Genomic DNA, 19170 nt, shown 5'->3' with positions numbered 1-19170 from the left:
TTATTATTCTTTTCAGAAAAAATCCATCAGGAATGAATAAAGGGCATGTTGCACTTAATCTGTGTGAGCAAGATTTTTTTTATATATAAACGCTGAAGGCAAAGAATACAGTTTAGATCAAAACAGAGTTTTGTAATGTCAGGCTTTGTGGTTCCTCACAGGCCACTGATCAATTTAAATTTGCTTTCCTTTTCCCCACTGACTGCATCCAACTCAACACCCAGGGTATGAGTTCAATGGGAGGGAACGGAGAGACAACTGTCCTCGATGGGACTTTAATGTAATTTACCTTTTCTATATCACTATTCCTTCCCATTTATCCTACACCATCTCGGGTCCCTTATTTGTTGTTATTTTTCTGCTTCCCTTGCTGTTATATTTCTGTGATGATTTCCTCTTCCCTGCACAAGATATACCTGAGATTGTCTTCCACGCTTATATACTTTGAACAGCTTCTAACCTTTTTGGTTTAACTCAGTCCCTCCCCAACCTTTGTCTAGCAGGGGATGATGAGGATTGTAGTCAGGATACCTGGAGGGCATCGAAGAGGGGAAGGCTGCTTTAGAATGCAGCTAAATGATCTAAACCACCTTATTGTGGCATATGTTGTATTTTAATATCTCCTTCTCTGAGGCCAGTCCACAATCTATGTTCTTCCCTTTACAAAATGAGAAGATGGAAAGGGAAGACAGCTATGGTTTTTTTTTTTTCTACACTTAAAAAATGTACCAATTTTATCTACTCTCATTAAAATACAATTATAGAATAATTGGATGCTATGCCACAGGAATGAATCATGAATTTTTAATTAAAAAAATAAGGGAAGAAGGATTAGAAAATGAAGCCATGGGAGATAGTCTCAGACTGCAAGAAAGCAAAGAGGTTGGAGTTTTGTTAAATATTTCTAACTTGGGGCGCCATTCTCGTTCATGAAGTTACCCTACTTATAAATTTGAATTTATAAAGAAAGGATATTCAGTGCCTTCCTATGCTTCTGTTTCTTATTCCACAAAAGGAAAGAAGACAGAAGCTTAGAAAAAAACGCAGCTTTTTGGCTTGGTTCAAACGGCTGGTTCAGCCAAGGAAGCAAAGTCTGATTCAATTAATGCTTTGCTCTCATTGGTTTGCTGTCTAAATAATTGCATTTGTAGGGTTGCTGTTCTTTATCTCCCATTAGGAATAATTCCATAATATTCCCAAATGGATCGCCTCCACGATTGAAACCTTATCATTCCACACATCTTTTTCCTTGAATCCATATCTCATAAAGAACACGAAGAAGAGGCAGAATCTGAATCTTAACTTTTGTTGTTGTTGTAAAGCAAAACACAGGTTCCTGTGTATCTCGGGCACCATCTGTTCTCTCAATTTCTTTACTGCTTTTAATACTTTTCTTCCCATTCCTCATTCTTGGGATGATCTACCGGACAGTACGCAATTCCATCTCCCTCTCCATCTTTCCAATGTTGATCGGAGCTTTCCTGGATTTCAGTGAAAATTGTGGCAGAAACACTTTTAATAAAAAATGGCAGTTTTTATTAAAAGAAATTAAATTGGGGTGGGGGGGCACACACTTTTTCCCCTCTGCTTTTTGTTTGCATAAACTGATGCAATTTCTAAAGCTCTGAGCCCAGTGGTCAAACACACTGGGTGTTTTTTTTTTAAAGCTGTGGACAATCTGCGCAAGAAGCAACAAAAACAAACAGGAGGCTACAGTTTTAAAAAGGAGACTTTACAGCAGAATTAGATGACTTGAAGCTGTCATTCAGACATCAGTACAGGCGTTTCTGTTACAGACAATCAAGCCAAATGTGAATCGAACAGACACCACGCACCAAAACCACCAAAGTCAACCTCTCCCATTGGACCCTTCCATCCTCCCCCCCACCCCCAATTCAAATCTGGAAGGAAAGTATCTTGAAAGAGAGCAAAAGTTTTTGACAATTAAACTTTAAGACCAATTTGTCCCTCTCTCCTCTCCCTCCCTCCCCCCTCCCTTAAAACAAAGCAGCAAAGCTGGAAATGTTTAGCTGGTGGCATTTACAGTGTTATATACAGAACATCCAATGACATTCAAGAGCTTCCCCCATCTCTGTCTCTTTTCCACTTTACCCCCGTTCCCACCGCGGGACCACCACTGTCCCCCCCACCCCCCCACCACCGCAGGTCGAGGTCGGAGCTCTTCCCCACCTGTCCGGAGATCAAGGGAAGTTACTGTAAAACCCTCTCCCACGCCCAGTCCAAAGTCACGGCACTTGACTTCGGATGGAGTCCTGCTACTATCGTCCCGTCGGGGGAGGTGGGGGGAAGGGTCGTTTGTTTCTCGCCTCCCAGGAATGGCTTCCACCGGCCGGCATCGCCTTTCGGGAAAGGCAGCAGCAGCAGCAGCCACAACGCGCAGCCAAAGGTCCCTCGTGAGTCCGGTCCGCGGCTGGAGAGGCCAAGCGGGCTGGTGGGCGGCGCCGGGGTCAGTAGGGGCCCACGGCCACCGCCTCCACCTCCTTGGACGGCCTGCGTTCCTTCACCAGAAAGTTGATCATGCCTTCGGATTTGATGAGCAGGTTGCAGCCGAGGAAGAAAATGCCGAAGACGACGGTGAGCGACAGGACGCACATGACGGCGATCTGCACCACTCGCATGATGTACAGGCTCCTCTCGTCCGGCGCGGTCACCACGAAGCCGTCGTCGGTCACCACGGATTTGGGCGTGAAGGACTGGAGCGCTCGCTCCAGAGAGTCAGTGCCGTTGGCCAGCAACAGCCCCAGCAGCTCCGTCTGGTTCCCCAGCGTGGAGTTCATGGCCCCGGCGGCAGGGAGACGGGGCTGCTGCGAGCACCGGCGACGGAGCGAGAGAACGGCGCAGCTTCCCCGGAGATGTGCCCGACGCCCAGCGAACCTCATGCGGCAGCTGCAGAGGTGGCCCCTGATGGAGGAGAGCAACCTGTGGCGCGCAAACGGGCCGACGGCTGGGAATCCCGGGCAAGAGGCGCGCTCCTTTGCCCGGATCTGAGGCGCCTGTCGAGGATCCCGCTTCTCCGCCAAAAGAGGGGCTGCTGTAGGGAAGGGAGCCCGGCCTGAGCGCAGAAGCTGCCCCCCACTTGCTTCGAGGGCGCTGAGCCGTCAAGGAAAAAATGAAAGGGGAGCAAATGAGCGCAGCGCCGACAGGCAGCCAGAAGTAAAAGAAGCCGCTAGCCCCGCGCCTCCGAGCGGCTCTTTTGATACAACAGGAGACGGGCGGGTACAAAGAGTCCCGAACTCCCTCCCCGCCCCCCGGCAGCTTGGCCTGGAAAAGAACCGGCAGCCACACACGCGTCGTTTCGCTCCGCCTCGCATCAGGGGAAGGAGGGGGGGGGGAGAGAGAGAGAGATACACAAACACACGCGCGCGCGCGCACACACACACACACACACAGAGAGAGAGAGAGAGAGAGAGAGTCAAGCCTCGAGGATCAAATACTGAGTTTCTTTTTAGTTGTTCGTTATCTCGGATTATTATTATTATTATTTTTTGAAAGGGAAACAAAATGAAAATTTTGCTTTGATATACCCAACGACCGTGATTTCAGTTTTATCAACAGTGAGGCAGCGCTCCCCCAAAAGTTGATAGGGCAACTTTAAGGATAATACATCGGTTATTCGAAATGAGGTAGCCTTAGCTTTCTGCTTTGTCTGTCTGCTGTTGTTTATATGTGCTCCAAATTGCTTAGTTGGATAATTCAGAATTATCTATTTCTGCTCTGACCAATATTAGGATAGATTGGACGAACGCTATTCCTTTTATAAAGTCTCTCTCTCTCCCTCTCTCTCCCCCTCCCTCTGTGTATATTCTGTTAAGAAACAGCATCTCACTGATTTGTAAAATCTCTCTCTCTGTATCAGATGCAACACTTTGGCAGAAAATGTGTCCATTGTTTGTCGATTTTTCAAATTTGGGTCCATCAGAAAACAGTCTAACGGAAGTACATGTTTACACGTCAATATATCAAAATCTGGCCTAAGGAGTCAGGAGCACATGCTTATACAGAAAAAAAGACACATAACAAGCAACAGATAAGATTCTAAAAATAAGGAAAATAAAGTGTAAAAATCCAAGTTAGCTATTAAATTGAGGGAAGAAGGATATTAAGTTAGCTAATGAAAGGTAAAGCTATATTGGTAGGAGCAGATAAGTTTGGGGACCATTTTTTATCCAGTAAGGTTGATGAAATGTAAGATTTATTTATTAAATTTATTTAATAAAGTAAGAAGGGATGGCGTGGCTCCCGGATCTGCCCTGATACGGTTCTCCTTGTTGCCGCAAAGTCTGGCTGGGTATGGCTTGCTGATGAAAGCTAAAAAGCTTGAAATAGGTCTATACTAGTCTCCCTTTATTTCTTTATCAGCAAAATATAAATTTGGTATAATATAAAGATAAAGAGCCTGGTGGCTCAGTGAACTAAACTGCTGCTGTTGAAGTAGTACTTAGCTGCCAGCTGCCTGCAATTACTGCGAGTTCAATTCTCAGCAGGCTCAAGGTTGACTCAGCCTTCCATCCTTTCGAGGTAGGTAAAATGAGGACCCAGTTTGTGGGGTCAATAAGCTGACTTTGTATAAAATAGAACACCGCTCAGGGGGGGCCAAAAAGCCCTACTAAGCAGGTATATACAAAAGTATGAAGGCTATTGCTTAATGCATTGTAAGCCGCCCTGAGTCTCCAGAGAAGGGCAGCGTATATAAATCGAACTAATAAATAAATAAATTTGCAGCACATCTCACCACAAGGCAACTCCATGTGAAGATTTATTTCACACAATAGCATGCAAAGTTGTATCTGAACTTGATTCCCCAAGGAAGCTAAAATAAATAACCTTTTTAAAAAAATAACATTAAGCTGAAAAGAATATTCCTTGCGGCCAAACCACACTTGGCCAAATAAAGCTATTCTATTCTGTTCTGTTCTGTTCTGTTCCGTTCCGTTCCGTTCCGTTCCGTTCCGTTCCGTTCCGTTCTGTTCTGTTCTGTTCTCTATTCAAATAAACAACCGCTTCAGGGGTGGGTTCTACTTATCTTTACTATCGGTTCGCAATGGGATTGTGCGCGCATCTTGCTTCTGATCGCCGATGACGACATCCGCGACAGTGGGTGGGGCCTCCCGCTGGTTTTACTACCATTCTTGCGAACCGGTCCAAACCGGGGGCAACCCACCACTGAACTGCTTCCTCAGCTTTTGCAAAGCTTGAATACTGCTGACAGACTATGGATGCCATCATACCATTTCCTTAGCAATGCTAAGGAATGAATGTGCCATTGCTGTCACCTGTTTGTTTGCTTTTATATTTTTACTCTCCTCTTTAGCCCATAACCTTTTTATACGCAGAAGGTCCCTATCCAACTCCTGTTAGCTGATGAGACCAAAAAGAAAAAAAAAAAAAAGCGCCAGCTTCTGCCATCTGCTGAGAAAACAAAAGCATTACACTTTTAATTTCTTCTAATGAGCAAACATGGTGAGTTACCTCTATTAAGATATCTAAACATTTTCCCCAAAACACACATAAAAAATCAAGTATTCTTACAGTGAAATACGAATGGCCATTAATTCATTTTGTTTATCAGCTAGATCAGGCTGGCTGAGGAATTCTGGGAGTTGAAGTTGCCAGATTTGGAGACCCCTGAGCTAGATGACTTGTAAGAAAGTATGTTCAAATAAACTGGGATTAAACTGGGGTAGGATTGTAATGATGAATTCATTAAAAAAAAGGAAGACCCAGAAAGTTTTTTTAAAAGAAATATACAGGTAGTCCTCAGCTTATGACCACAATTGAGCCCAGCATTCCTGTTGCTAAGTGAGACATTTGTTAAGTGAGTTTTGCCCCATTTTACGACTTTTCTGGTCACATTGATTAAGTGAATCACCACAGTTGTTAAGTTAATAGTATGGTGGTTAACTGAATGTGGCTTCCCCATTGATTTTGCTTATCAGAAGGTTGCAGAAACTGATCGTATGACCCCAGGACACTGCAACAGTCATAAATATGAGCCAGCTGAATTTTGATCTCATGACCATGGGGATGCTGCAATGGTTGTAACTGTGGAAAACGGTCATAAGTCACTTTTTTCAGTGCTGTTGTAACTTTGAATGGTCACTAAATGAACTGTTGTAAGTCAACCGCTACCTGTACTGGTTTGTAACCAAAAACAAGCATTGGGTTAAGATGTATAAAATTTGAGGGTTCCCCTATTTTAAGAGAGGTACAGTTGAAAAAAAAATCATCCTAAGAATAGTCTATGACTGTTAAAAGCCAGCATAGTAGTGCAGATCATAAAGTAGCAGGTTACAGGATGTGCTTTTTTGATCCACTTGTCTAATTTGGAGACTTGATGCAAGTGGAATGCAAGGAGAAAATACCCCACAGGTTGTAACTCGATCTAAACATTTTCTCCCATTCATTTAGTTCATTGGTTGTGAAGTCAGGTGCCAGATGGTCCCCAAGTCTTTCAAACAACACCTGCTCTACCCATCTGCAACCAGGTAACTTTAGTGAGAGCAGTGTGTAAAATTTCCAATCAAGATGCCTGATGAATTAAAGGCCAGAAATTGATTTAAATAGAGAGAGGACCAGGGGAATAACTAATTCCTGGAGCCAGTTCATCCAAAAAAGAAAGGACAAGGAAATGTCGACAAAATGACATCTGTCTTATTTCAGTATTTTCTACTGAATATAGGCATACACACACACACACACACACACACACACACACACACTAATGTGTACATACATCCATGTTGCATTAATGTCTATATACATTAATATATCAATGCTATTACATTAATACAGGAATGTTATGTACATACAATATGTAATAGTGCAAAGTATAGCTAGCATAAGAATATTTCATAAATACAGTATGGGTAGTCCTCAGCTTACAACAGTTCATTTAGTGACCGTTCAACGGCACTGTTGAAAAAAGTAACTTATGACCATTTTTCACGATTACGCCTGTTGCAGCATTCCACACACCATGAGCACATAACAAGACCTCAGACTCGGAGCCAAACCAAAGCTTGGGATGTTGCATCACAGCCACCTGCTCATGACAATACATCACATAACTCAGGATGTCACAACACTAGAGCTCAGGATGCTACCACACAAGCCATTACCCAAGTCGTTAAAACACAAAAGACTAATGGGCACACAGCTAGGACCTCGCCCACACAGGATGTTACGAAACAGCCGATTAATCTGCAAACATCAACTCCATCAACTAATCAAGATGTAACAACACAGCCAACCAATCCGCTTACAACAACAAAGCTAGCACTCCACATCTCCCCACCAGTATTTATAGAGAGACAGCATCTCCGATCACGCTTTGCTCGCACAAGCACGAAGCCGAAGACACCAGCCTGAAGATGACGAGTGGGACCTCGTCGAAACGTCGCCAAAAGAATACTAACATAACATCATAACATAGCTACATGTTAACCTAAGCTCAATTTCTGGTGATTTCATGTACATGGAAATATAGTATTCTTTGCAGCAGTACAGAAGAGGTTTGCCATGGTCTTCTTAACTATTATTCAAAGCGGTTGTACATATTAGAAAACCGAGAATCTATTTCATTAGCTAAATAAACCAATGCGTTAACTTTTCTTCTTTGGCAGTTTCTTTCCGTTAAAGCAATATATCTCTGATATGTCAGGATGAAATTGGAGCAGCTTTTGAATTTGACGGAATGAGACTGTTAAGATGGGCAAACCTTAACTCAGCAGCATGCTGGCTGGGGAATTCTGGGAATTGAACTTCACATATCTTAAGTTTGCCAAGTTTTTTTTAAAAAAAACATTGTAGAGTATAACTATAGAATCCTGAAAGGCTGTCAGAGTTTCCTTCTGTCCCTATTATGCACAAGAGATTCAAGCCAGGTTATTTTGAGATGCTTTTTCCTTCCCCAGGCCTCAGTTTACATTCTTCCTCCTTAAGGGCACCTGCATGCATTCATTCAGATTATCTCCACATTGCTCTGTACTCAAACATATTAGATTCCCTCCCCTTCCCTGCCCCCAATTGTAGGAATATGTGGCAGGGGTGGGTTCCACTTACCTTTACTACCGGTTCGCAACAGGAGCGTGTGCACTTCTGCGCATGCACAGATTGTCAGTGATGACGTCAGGGTGGGTGGGCGGAGCCTCCCACTGCCATTACTACCGGTTCACAAGAACTGGACCGAACTGGGAGCAACCCACCACTGATATGTGGGGTCAAACATCACTAAGAATGAGCTTCTAATGGCATGCATTTCCCATTAGGAAAGGAAGAAATAAAAGTGGTTTAAAAACCATTAAAAAAAAAAATTCCTACAACAGTTCATTTTTCATTTTTATTTTTAAATGAACTTGTAGGCCACCTCAATCACCAGGGTAGCTCTAGGCAACATGGTAAGTTACAGGAAGAGACAGTGAATTCTTTTCTTCTGGCAATTACATAGTTTCTTTCCATTACAAATTTCTCATGGCAGTTTTCAAAATTTCAGGATAATCACTGCAGGCTTAGAAGCGAGAATTGCAGGGAAGGAGAGAGGGAGGGAAGGAGAGATGTTTCCTCCCCGCCACCACCAAAAAAAGACAACCAGCAAAGAGAAAGGGCATTAAAGCTTAGACAAATCCACTGAGATAATAATGCAAATTTAAGACAGATCAGCTCCTACCGCCTGCAAGCAGAATATCATTTGAGCAAAAGAAAAGAGATGAAAGACAGAGCATATTCTAGGGCATGCAGTGACATCTAGTGTGTGTAATGCACAATAGGCATCAGACACGGTCTCTGTCGTGTGTATATGTTCACTGAATTTGAAACTTCTAAAAAGAAATCATGCCCAAGGATCCCCAACCATGTTCCTTTCTTGCTCTGAAAATCCTAACAAGACTGCTAATAGCCATGGATTGATGCCAAAAGTTAATTTTTGTTTGAAAGAGTCTTCTCACAAATGCAAATGTGCTGCCTCAGAGAAACTATAATGTTATACACATTATACACCAGGGGTGTCAAAGTCATGGCCCACGGGCTGGATGTGTCATGCACATCCCCGTTTTAGCGAAGGGGGAAAAAAGGTTGTGATACGTCACGTGACAACAATGTGTTGTCGTGAGTTTGACACCCCTGTTATTCATATTCCAATTTCCCCAGCAGCAGGGGTGAAATCCAGCAGGTTCTGACAGGTCCTGGAGAACCGGTAGCGGAAATTTTGAGTAGTTCGGAGAACCAGCAAATACCACCTCTGGCTGGCCCCAGAGTGGGGTGGGAATGGAGATTTTGCAATATCCTTCCCCCAGGAGTGGGGAGAGAATGGAGATTTTGCAGTATCCTTCCCCTGTCACACCCACCAAGCCATGCCCACAGAACCAGTAGTAAAAAAAATTGGATTTCACCAGAGCCCAGCAGTGATAACTCTGTAGGTGGAAGACTTTAGGGATTTTTTAAAGAAGAGAGGTACATCCTTTATTTCTTTGCTTGGCCAACGATCAGAATGCTGTAGCGCAGATGCATTTCAAAACAACGGAGTTCGAAGGGAACAAAATAATCTTGATTAGAATAACAGCTATACATGATTTATTTAAAATATCTTGTCTGTGCTGAAGTTAAATTACTTAGAACCGTTACAGTGAGAACACCCTGTGAGTTTTGTAATGTCCTTGTTCTCTCACATCAAAAATTACATTTCAGTGGTAACCTGGAGGAGTTTTTCTGAGGATCTGTGCCTCTAGATTCAGCTTTTGCATCCTTGGCGACGGTCACAAGAGATTTATTGTCATTTTCTAAATTTTTCTTGAGTCCCAGTATGTTCCATGTTGGTACATCTTGTGTATTAAAAAAAGAGGGCCTGATTATTTGTGCATATATCCTTTATCACTGATTTGGCATCAAGAGAATATCACTTACCCAAGATCAAATTATTGCATGAAAATCTACCTTGGAACAATGTAGATGTAATAATCAGAAGTAGAATCATTGCACAAGAAGGCAAGATCTAAGATATTATGGCTGACTAATCAGGGGTGCTATTCAGCAGGTTCTGACAGATTCTGGAGAACCAGTAGCAGAAATTTTGAGTACTCCAGAGAACCAACCAATACCACCTCTGGCTGGCCCCAGAGTGGGGGTGGGAATGGAGATTTTGCAATATCCTTCCCCCAGGAGTGGGGAGGGAATGGGGATTTTGCAGTATCCTTCCCCTGAAGTGGTGTGGAGATTTTGCAGTATCCTTCTCCTGCCACACCCACCAAGCCACACCCACCAAGCCACGCCCACAGAACCGGTAGTAAAAAAAATTGAATTCCACCACTGTGACAAATGTATTGGGAAACCATGTCTCCATGTAATTAAGGGAGCAGCTCATCTTCTGTTAAGATAAGAGAGAAGAAACGTGGACAGTTCTCTCCATCTGAAATCTTTGAATATGAAATCACCTCATCAGCCATTTTTCACTTCTCATTCTTTCTGACATTAGTATGAGATCAGTTCTGAGGTGGCTGCAACAGGCCCCCAAATCACAGGTGTGCTCAGGTTGAACCAATGTCCAACCCCATGAGAGTTAAAACGAATGGGAGGATTAAATTTATTCTATATTAGAATATCTTAATACATTTCTGATCAGTACTGGATGTTAAACCAGAATAGGAAAGAATTCTTGTAAGTTTTCATACTTACTAACTTTAGTCCAGATGCCAATTCCACTGTTTGTTTTACTTCAAAAGAACCAATCTGGTGGATAGTTTAGAGTCATTTACTCCTACAGTTCTTATCCATGGGCATGCTGATAGGGCCTGCTGGGAGTTGATATCCAAAACATCTGCATGGAATACTAAGTATACATCAGTGTTGAAATCCAATTTTTTTTACTATTAATTCTGTGGGCGTGGCTTGGTGGGCATGGCATGGTGTGGTGGGCGTGGCTTGGTGGGCGTGGCAGGAAAAGGAGACTGCAAAATCTCCTTTCCCTCCCCACTCCAAGAAAAGCCAAGAAAACTTGGATGCAAATAAATATACTAATTCTGAAGATTTAAAATGTTTATGTACAACTGAAAACAGAGGACGTTCTTTTAGGATTAATAGACAGACAGCTAGAAAAAACCATGGAACTTTGTTTTTTCATATGACAACTTCAGCGAGATTACTATATGCTCGAAAATAGAAAAGTTTGACATTACCCACCTTGTCTGGCGAAGATGGAATTTGCAGAAATGGCAAAATTGAGTTTCTTGATTTGAGGGGGAAAAAAACACAATATCTACATTTATACCTGACTGAAAACCCTTTACAGACTTTTTGCATGTAACGGGGAAAAAAAGAATGCAATTCTGATTTGTGATTTTGATGATTAGGAAAAAAAAATGGATAAGAGAAAAAAGTGAGCTTTTCTTTTTGTAACCAGAGAGCAAGAGATAATTTTGTAATCTTGTTTAATTTGCTGCAAGGAAACTGGAAGTTTCTATTTCTTTTTATTTACTTTTTCTTTCTGCACTTCTGTCTTTTTTCTTTTCTTTCTCTTTTTCTTTGTTATTCTATATTTGTGTGTGTTAATTTTTATGTTCTCTTTTAAACTTTTAATGTAATAGTTGAATATTTTGTCCTTGTTAGGGGGTGTGTAAAAAGTATTTGTTGCTTGTGCAACGAGCAGAGCAGAAACACACAGGGAAGGAGATAAACGTCCAGCTCATGTGAGAATAATACTTTATAGATAACAAGCAGTCTCGGTGTAAGTAAAACAGTCCAAGGTCATAAACAGTAATATCAGTCCAGTAAGTATCTTCCCTTACCAAAGCAAACAGACTTTAGTAACTCTTGGTATACAGTACCATATAATAGACATAGTAAGCAACAGGATACAATCAGGTATCAATCCGGAAGAAGCAGGAAGAACCAGGAAGAACGAACGCTTCTCTGTGCTGCTTATTTATGCACTGTAGCCTAATTACAGGGTTCAGCAAACCCTGATTACGTGGCTCAGTTGTTTCTTAAAGAAACAGATATTGCCTGACCAACAAGTTAGAAGTACGCTGCAAGCTGAACCTAACATTCTCCCCATTGGGCAGGACAATATACACAATAGGTACAGAAACAAAAACACACATCCAAATCATACATTGTACAGTGGTATCAGTTACATTTCAGATTCTTAATCCAAATCTTTCACAACAATTGGTGTGTTTAATGGCACCTTGCGCTTTAGTAAAGTTGTCGGCAATATTGTCCTCTGATGCGCAATATTCCAATGTAATCATGTTATCCTTAACACATTGCCGAACATTCAGATAACGTATATCAGTGTATTTAGTCCTTGTCTTTACAGCAAGATTCGTTGCCATTTTAATGGCTGCCTGGTTATCCTCATAAACCGTAATAGGATAATCCATTTTGAATCCAATATCTTCCATCAACTGTTTATAATAAATCAGTTCAGTACATGTAAGTGATAGACAAGAAAATTCCGCTTCCATGGTAGACAAACTGATGTGTTTCTGGCGAATTGATTTCCATCCAATCAGGCAGTTATCCAACATGATTGCTATTCCAGACGTAGATTTTCTGGCAAAACTGGCATCAGCATATGCCTTTAACATCATATTGGCATTTGGTTCTAAATACATAGCAAAATGTAATGTTCTTTTAAGATATCTAAGAACACGTTTAGCAGCCTGCCAATGCCTATCAGTGGGCTCTGAACTATATTGTGCTAGTTGATTAACACTAAAAGCTATATCAGGCCGTGTCCAGTTGCTCAAATACGACAAACTGCCTATTAATGATTGATACAGTTCTTTACTGAACTGTGGACTCTGCAAACTATCCTGTTGGAATTCTTGTGCCATAGGAGTCTTGGCAGGTTTACATAATTCCATCCCATATTTTTTCAACAATTTGCAGATCTTATTAGATTGTGATATTTTAAATCCTCTAGATGTTTTCAGGATATCCAGCCCTAGATAATGCCGTATATGTCCTAGATTTCTAAGTTTAAATTTTGTTTGCAACTGACCGATAATCTCTCTGGCCTCAGCGTCAGTTCTGGTAATTATGGCAATGTCGTCTGTAAAGAGTAACAAGAATGAAACACATCCATCCTGTTCTTTTTTAAACAGACATTTATCTGCTACGCCCTCATAGAACCCAATGTTATGTAATTCCTGCACTATACATTGGTTCCACTCGTAACCTGATTGCCTTAAACCATATAGGCTTTTTTGTAGCCTCCAACACTCAGTTCTATCCTGTGTATCATAACCAGGAGGTTTCTTCATATATATTGTATGCCTCAACGGAGCGTTCAAGTAAGCTGTCTCGACATCTATATGAGTAATAGAGCATTTATTTCTAGCTGCCCAAACAAGCATCGTTCTCAAAGTGCTCGCTCGTAGACTTGGAGCAAAAACTTCATCATAGTCTTTATCTGTCTGTGAGAACCCTTGTGCAACAAGCCGAGCTTTATGGGTTACTACCCCATCTACACTTTTCTTTACCTTATAGACCCACCTACAGCCTATAAGTTTCTCATTTGGTGGTATTCTTACAACTTCATAGACACCAAGCCTCTTCAATGAATCAATTTCTCTATCCATTGCCTCTTGCCAGGCTTTTTGCTCCTTTTCTGGATATAATTTTATATCATGATAACTGGATGGTTCGATATCTACTTGGCAAACCACTGTGGCTTTATAGCGATCTGGTGGATGCCGGTCCCTGGAAGATCGTCTAGGCATAACAGGACTAACATCAGGTATATTGTGTTCATCCTCCCCTAACCCTGATTCCTGTTCCTGTTCTTCCACCTTAATAGATGGTTTATCATCCATCTCAGATGAACTATCATCAGGAATATGGTCTACCTTAACATCAATATCTGTAAAACCATAGTCTGCTTTTTCTAACCTGTCCCAGCCTTCATGTTCTAGGAATTTAGCACTAGCGCTACACAAAACTTTTGTTGTTCCTGTTTCCCAGAACCTATAGGACCTATGGTTAGCCTCATAGCCAACAAAAATCATTTTCTTTGCTCTCTGTTGGTCCTTCCTTCTCTGACTAATTGGTATATGCACCCAGGCTGGTGCACCAAAAGTATGTATATAACTTAAATCAGGCTTCCTCCCGTGCCATAAAGTAAAAGGTATTTTTCCTGTAGAGGAGTGCACCACATTATTTAAAATATGATTGGCACATAGTATTGCTTCTCCCCACAATTTATCAGGTAAACAAGCATCAGCCAGCATAGTCCTAGTCATAGCTTGTAGGGTCTGGCCTCTTCTTTCTATATATGCATTATGTTCTGGCCGAAAAGGGGCAGAACGTTTATGCTGTATCCCAGCATCCTTCAAAAACTTAGCCAACTGATGGTTAGTAAACTCAGTTCCATTGTCGGTAACAATGCATTTCACCTTAAACCTCTGCTTCCTTTCTACAAAACGAAGCCAATTTGTGATACATTGGAACGTATCACTTTTGGACTTCATAAGGTAGCAAAAACCATATCTGGTAAAGTGATCAACTATACTCAAAATATAGCATGCTCCCCCTAAACTGGGTTTCTTTGGCCCTATTAAGTCTAAAAAGACTACCTCCAAAGGTTTAGTTGTTTTAAACCCATTGCAGCGGTTTGCAGGTGTAACTTTACTTTTATGCTGGTTACAGGTATTACAGTTCAGGTATTTGCTGCAAGCCCTTAATTTTATGCCATTAGACTGCTTAACAGTCAAATTCAACAACCTGAAATTCAGATGACCAAGCCTTCTATGTAATAAATGTACGCATTCATCATGAGGCTTTACATTTCCAAATTTAGCTTTTGACTGAACTAACAGTAATGACTTATCTCTAATAACAAATAAGTCGTTTTCTAATTCTGCAGTAACTACAGTGCCTTCACATTCCAGCAAACATTTGTTGTTTTTAAAAGTTACTGTAAACCCAGAATGTAGTAATGACTTTACAGATAAAAGGTTATATTTCAAACTAGGGATATAAAGCATGGGTAAAGGGTGCTTACTAATAGAACATTGAACAAGTCCCTCCCCAGCTACAGTCACATTCCAGCCATTAGCTAATTTGACCTTTTTAGTACTTTTCTTCATATTTAGAAACAGTTTTCTGTTTTTTGTTATTGATTGAGAGGCACCGCTATCAATCACCCACCAATCATCTTTTATATTATTAGATGAACTGGTTGCTAAATTACACCCTTTCCTGGGTTTAGCAGAGTTTCTAGCAGACACTTTCTTATTTTTACAATATTTTGCAATGTGCCCCTTAGCCCCACATGCATAACAGCGTTTAACAATATTAACATTCTCATATACAGCTTCCACTTTTGGTTGCTGTGGCATCCTTAACTGGTCTCGTTCTTGCCTACGTTTGGCCTCATCCAGTAACCTACCAGTTATACTGGCCAATGTTAGTTCATCTCTAGACAATACTTCTAATGATGAAACAAAAGAGTCATAACTGTCATCCAACGATGAAAGAATAATATAAACTTGCTGCAGTTCAGTAAACACAAGGTCTTTCTCATGTAGCTCCTGGAAAAGCCCTGTCATGGAGTCCAGGTGAGCCATCATGTCTCCTCCTTTCTGAAGATGTAAGCGAAATAATTTCCGTGTCAGGTAGATATGGACACCCACAGAGTCACGAACGTAGAGCTTCTTTAGCTTTGACCAACACCTCGCAGCAGACTCTTCGCCCTGGAAATGGACAAGTTGCTGGTCTCCCAGTGTCAGGCCAATGATGCATAAAGCATGCTCGTTGTCCCTGTGAAACTTCGCTATCTTTTTGGCATCTTCTTCGTCATCAGCATTCAATGCAGTTATGTCCGGTGGATTATTAACCATGTCCCACAGTCCTTCTTTTCGCAAAAGTAGACAGCATTTTGTGGACCAGGTAACATAGTTTGTTCCATCCAACCGGGTTATAGTAGAATAACTTGTACCTTGCTCAAAAACCATCATCTTGACTACTACACCCACTGCCTGCACTTCTCACTTCCACAAAAACAAATTAAAGAGCCCTGGAACGTTCTGGGCCCATAACCAATGTTAGGGTGTGTGTAAAAAGTATTTGTTGCTTGTGCAACGAGCAGAGCAGAAACACACAGGGAAGGAGATAAACGTCCAGCTCATGTGAGAATAATACTTTATAGATAACAAGCAGTCTCGGTGTAAGTAAAACAGTCCAAGGTCATAAACAGTAATATCAGTCCAGTAAGTATCTTCCCTTACCAAAGCAAACAGACTTTAGTAACTCTTGGTATACAGTACCATATAATAGACATAGTAAGCAACAGGATACAATCAGGTATCAATCCGGAAGAAGCAGGAAGAACCAGGAAGAACGAACGCTTCTCTGTGCTGCTTATTTATGCACTGTAGCCTAATTACAGGGTTCAGCAAACCCTGATTACGTGGCTCAGTTGTTTCTTAAAGAAACAGATATTGCCTGACCAACAAGTTAGAAGTACGCTGCAAGCTGAACCTAACAGTCCTCTTCACTAGGACTTGAAAACAACTTGATGGCACATAATCAATCAACCAATCAACCAACCAACCAACCAATCCATCAATTTCCCTCTATTTCCCTCTATTTCATATAAGTAGAATAAATTCTCTGTTGGATCAGAAAGAAAAGCTTACTCCATGCCCAACTAAAATGCTTCTAGAAATCCCACAAACAGGACATGAGCCACACCATTGTCCCTCCACCCTTCTCTTCTCAAGCAGCCAAGTCTGGAGCCTGGTGGCGCAGCAGACTAATAGCCTGTTATTAACATTCAGCTGCCTGCAATTACTGCAAGTTCGAATCTCCCCAGGCTCAAGGTTGACTCAGCCTTCCATCCTTTCTAAGGTAGGTAAATTGAGGACCCAGTTTGTAGGGGCAATAAGCTGACTTTGTATAAAATATACAAAAGTATGAAGGCTATTGCTTAACGCATTGTAAGCCACCCTGATTCTCTGGAGAAGGGCCGCGTATAAATCAAATTAAAAAAAAAAAGTCTGAGAAGCAATTTTGGAGATAACCTATAGCCATCATGGTTAACAGGCTGATTCTCTGTGAATTTTTCTAATTCCATCCATTGCTATTAGTATTAAAAAATGACATTGCTTAGCCTGCATATTTCCATACTGTTAGAAAGGTCATCTGCTCTATTTTCAAGTTGGATGGATGCTTCTGCATCCTTGTCAGCCCTGTGGACTGCACTTGATTTGGATCAGGCAGGAACATCTGCTCTCTTTGAAGGTCTCTCAAACAGCTATGAAAGATTTGGCACTCTCAGCATGTACAGCTTGCATTTGACTTGCAGTGCAGATAGCCTACACTTTATAAGATTGTTTATGATTTTGTTTTCCAAATGCTGACCTTAGACCAGGGGTGGAATCCAGCAGGTTCTGACAGGTTCTGGAGAACCGGTAGCAGACATTTTGAGTAGTTTGGAGAACCGGCAAATACCACCTCTGGCTGGACCCAGAGTGGGGTGGGAATGGAGATTTTGCAATATCCTTCCCCCTGGAGTGGGGAATTGTAGGAAGAAATATCCTTCTGGGTTTTGCTCCAAGTGGGGAAAAAGACACTGGAAACATGGAGACTGCTTGGAAAGATGGTTTAATAGTGGACAGGATCACATGGTTTGAGTTCCTGAACAGAAAAAGGCGGAGATACTGCGAGTCCCCGGGTTTTATGCCCTATCTGGCTTTGAACTTCCTGGGGACCAGAAAGAGTATCCTGATTGGTTGTCAGACTCCCAGGGGGTGGGAGTCTTAGCTAGCCTTGCTGGCTGATGTAATCTTCCCAGGTGCCATGTGGTGAGTTTCTGTTGCTAGATGGGTCCTATTGTGTTGCAGATGATGGTCCATTGACAAAGATTGAGTTTCTGCCTCTGGCCCATTGACAAACGGTGGGGGCAGGAAGATGGGAGCTGCTTCATCTTTAAAACATGCTTCTCTATTTCTCATCCAGGGAAACATAATATTCTGCCTTTTTAATATTTCCCAAAATATTTCATTCCTCTAGGAAAGGGGTGGGTGCTAACTTCCTACAGAGGGAATGGAGATTTTGCAGTATCTTTCCCCTGGAGTGGGGTGGGAATGGAGATTTTACCGTATCCTTCCCCTTGGTGGCCATGCGCACCAAGCCATGCCCACCAAACCACACCACGCCTACCAAGCCACACCCACAGAACCTGTAGTAAAAAAAAAATGGATTTCACCACTGCCTTAGACTAAAAGAAAATCTCCAGCAAAAGAGACAGACAGCCCCAAAGTTACCACTGCATTTGATTCAGTCAGTATATATCTAACACAGCCTAATTCTCCTACCAATACTGACAGGGCAAGTCACTAGATTCGAATATAAACAGAAAGTAAACCCCATTCCCTTCTAGCACTGATGATGTTATCTAACTGGGTAATGAAACACATAGAAGAAAATAACCAAGCTCAGAGAGCACAAAGGACTTCACAATAAATCTATGTTCATTGTGTTGGAGTTCTCAGTATTAGCTCAGTTTATAATTACATACTCTTTTACCATAATAAATCCTGACTCTATGAAAAACCTTGGTAGTACAGTGGTCTAAGGCACCCTGTTATTAAGCTGGTTATTAAGACCAGCTGCCTGCAATTACTGCAGGTTCGAATCTCGCCAAGGCTCAAGGTTGACTCAGCCTTCCATCCTTTCTAAGGTAGGTAAATTGAGGACCCAGTTGTGGGGGCAATAAGCTGACTTTGTATTAATATACAAAAGGATGAAGGCTATTGCTGAGCACATTGTAAGCCGCCCTGAGTCTCCGGAGAAGGGCGGCATATAAATCAAATTAAAAAAAAAAAAAAAAACAACTCACACTTCACATACTTATATCTGCGTTTTCCGACAGCAGACACTGTTAAATAGGAATTTCCTTTATTTACTTATTTTTATGAACAAAATAAGGGATAGCCTTTATTGATTTTATTTCTAATCCCCATACAAGTGATACCTTTTAAGGTACCCTATAATAAGAAAACAAAAGCAAAATCCAAAATGTAGAGAAAGACAATAAATTGCAAACAGCAAAAACTAAAACAGCTTTTAAAATACAGCATAAGAATAGAACTCTATAAAGATGGAGAATATTTGTAGCTCAGGGTTGACATGAGGGGTCCTTGGTGCTCTCTG

General features: G+C 41.6%; 1 protein-coding gene across 1 annotated transcript; it reads right to left on the bottom strand.

Moving 5' to 3' along the window:
- Positions 1-2415: 2415 nt before the first annotated feature.
- RPRM (reprimo, TP53 dependent G2 arrest mediator homolog) lies at positions 2416-2930 on the bottom strand. The gene has a single exon (XM_070956999.1). The coding sequence runs from the start codon at positions 2898-2900 to the stop codon at positions 2469-2471; it is 432 nt and encodes a 143-aa protein (XP_070813100.1). The 5' UTR covers positions 2901-2930; the 3' UTR covers positions 2416-2468.
- Positions 2931-19170: the final 16240 nt, after the last annotated feature.

The sequence above is a fragment of the Pituophis catenifer genome, unplaced genomic scaffold (genome assembly GCF_029215685.1).
Source record: "Pituophis catenifer annectens isolate HBS135680 unplaced genomic scaffold, rPitCat1.0.hap2 SCAF_1, whole genome shotgun sequence".
Classification (NCBI taxonomy): Eukaryota; Metazoa; Chordata; class Lepidosauria; order Squamata; family Colubridae; genus Pituophis; species Pituophis catenifer.
The sequence above is the reverse complement of the archived record's forward strand: the minus strand, read 5'-3'. Positions and strand labels throughout refer to the sequence as shown.

Coding starts and splice junctions, on each gene's coding strand:
- RPRM (XM_070956999.1), bottom strand. CDS start 2,900: ATGAGGTTCGCTGGGCGTCGGGCACATCTCCGGGGAAGCTGCGCCGTT.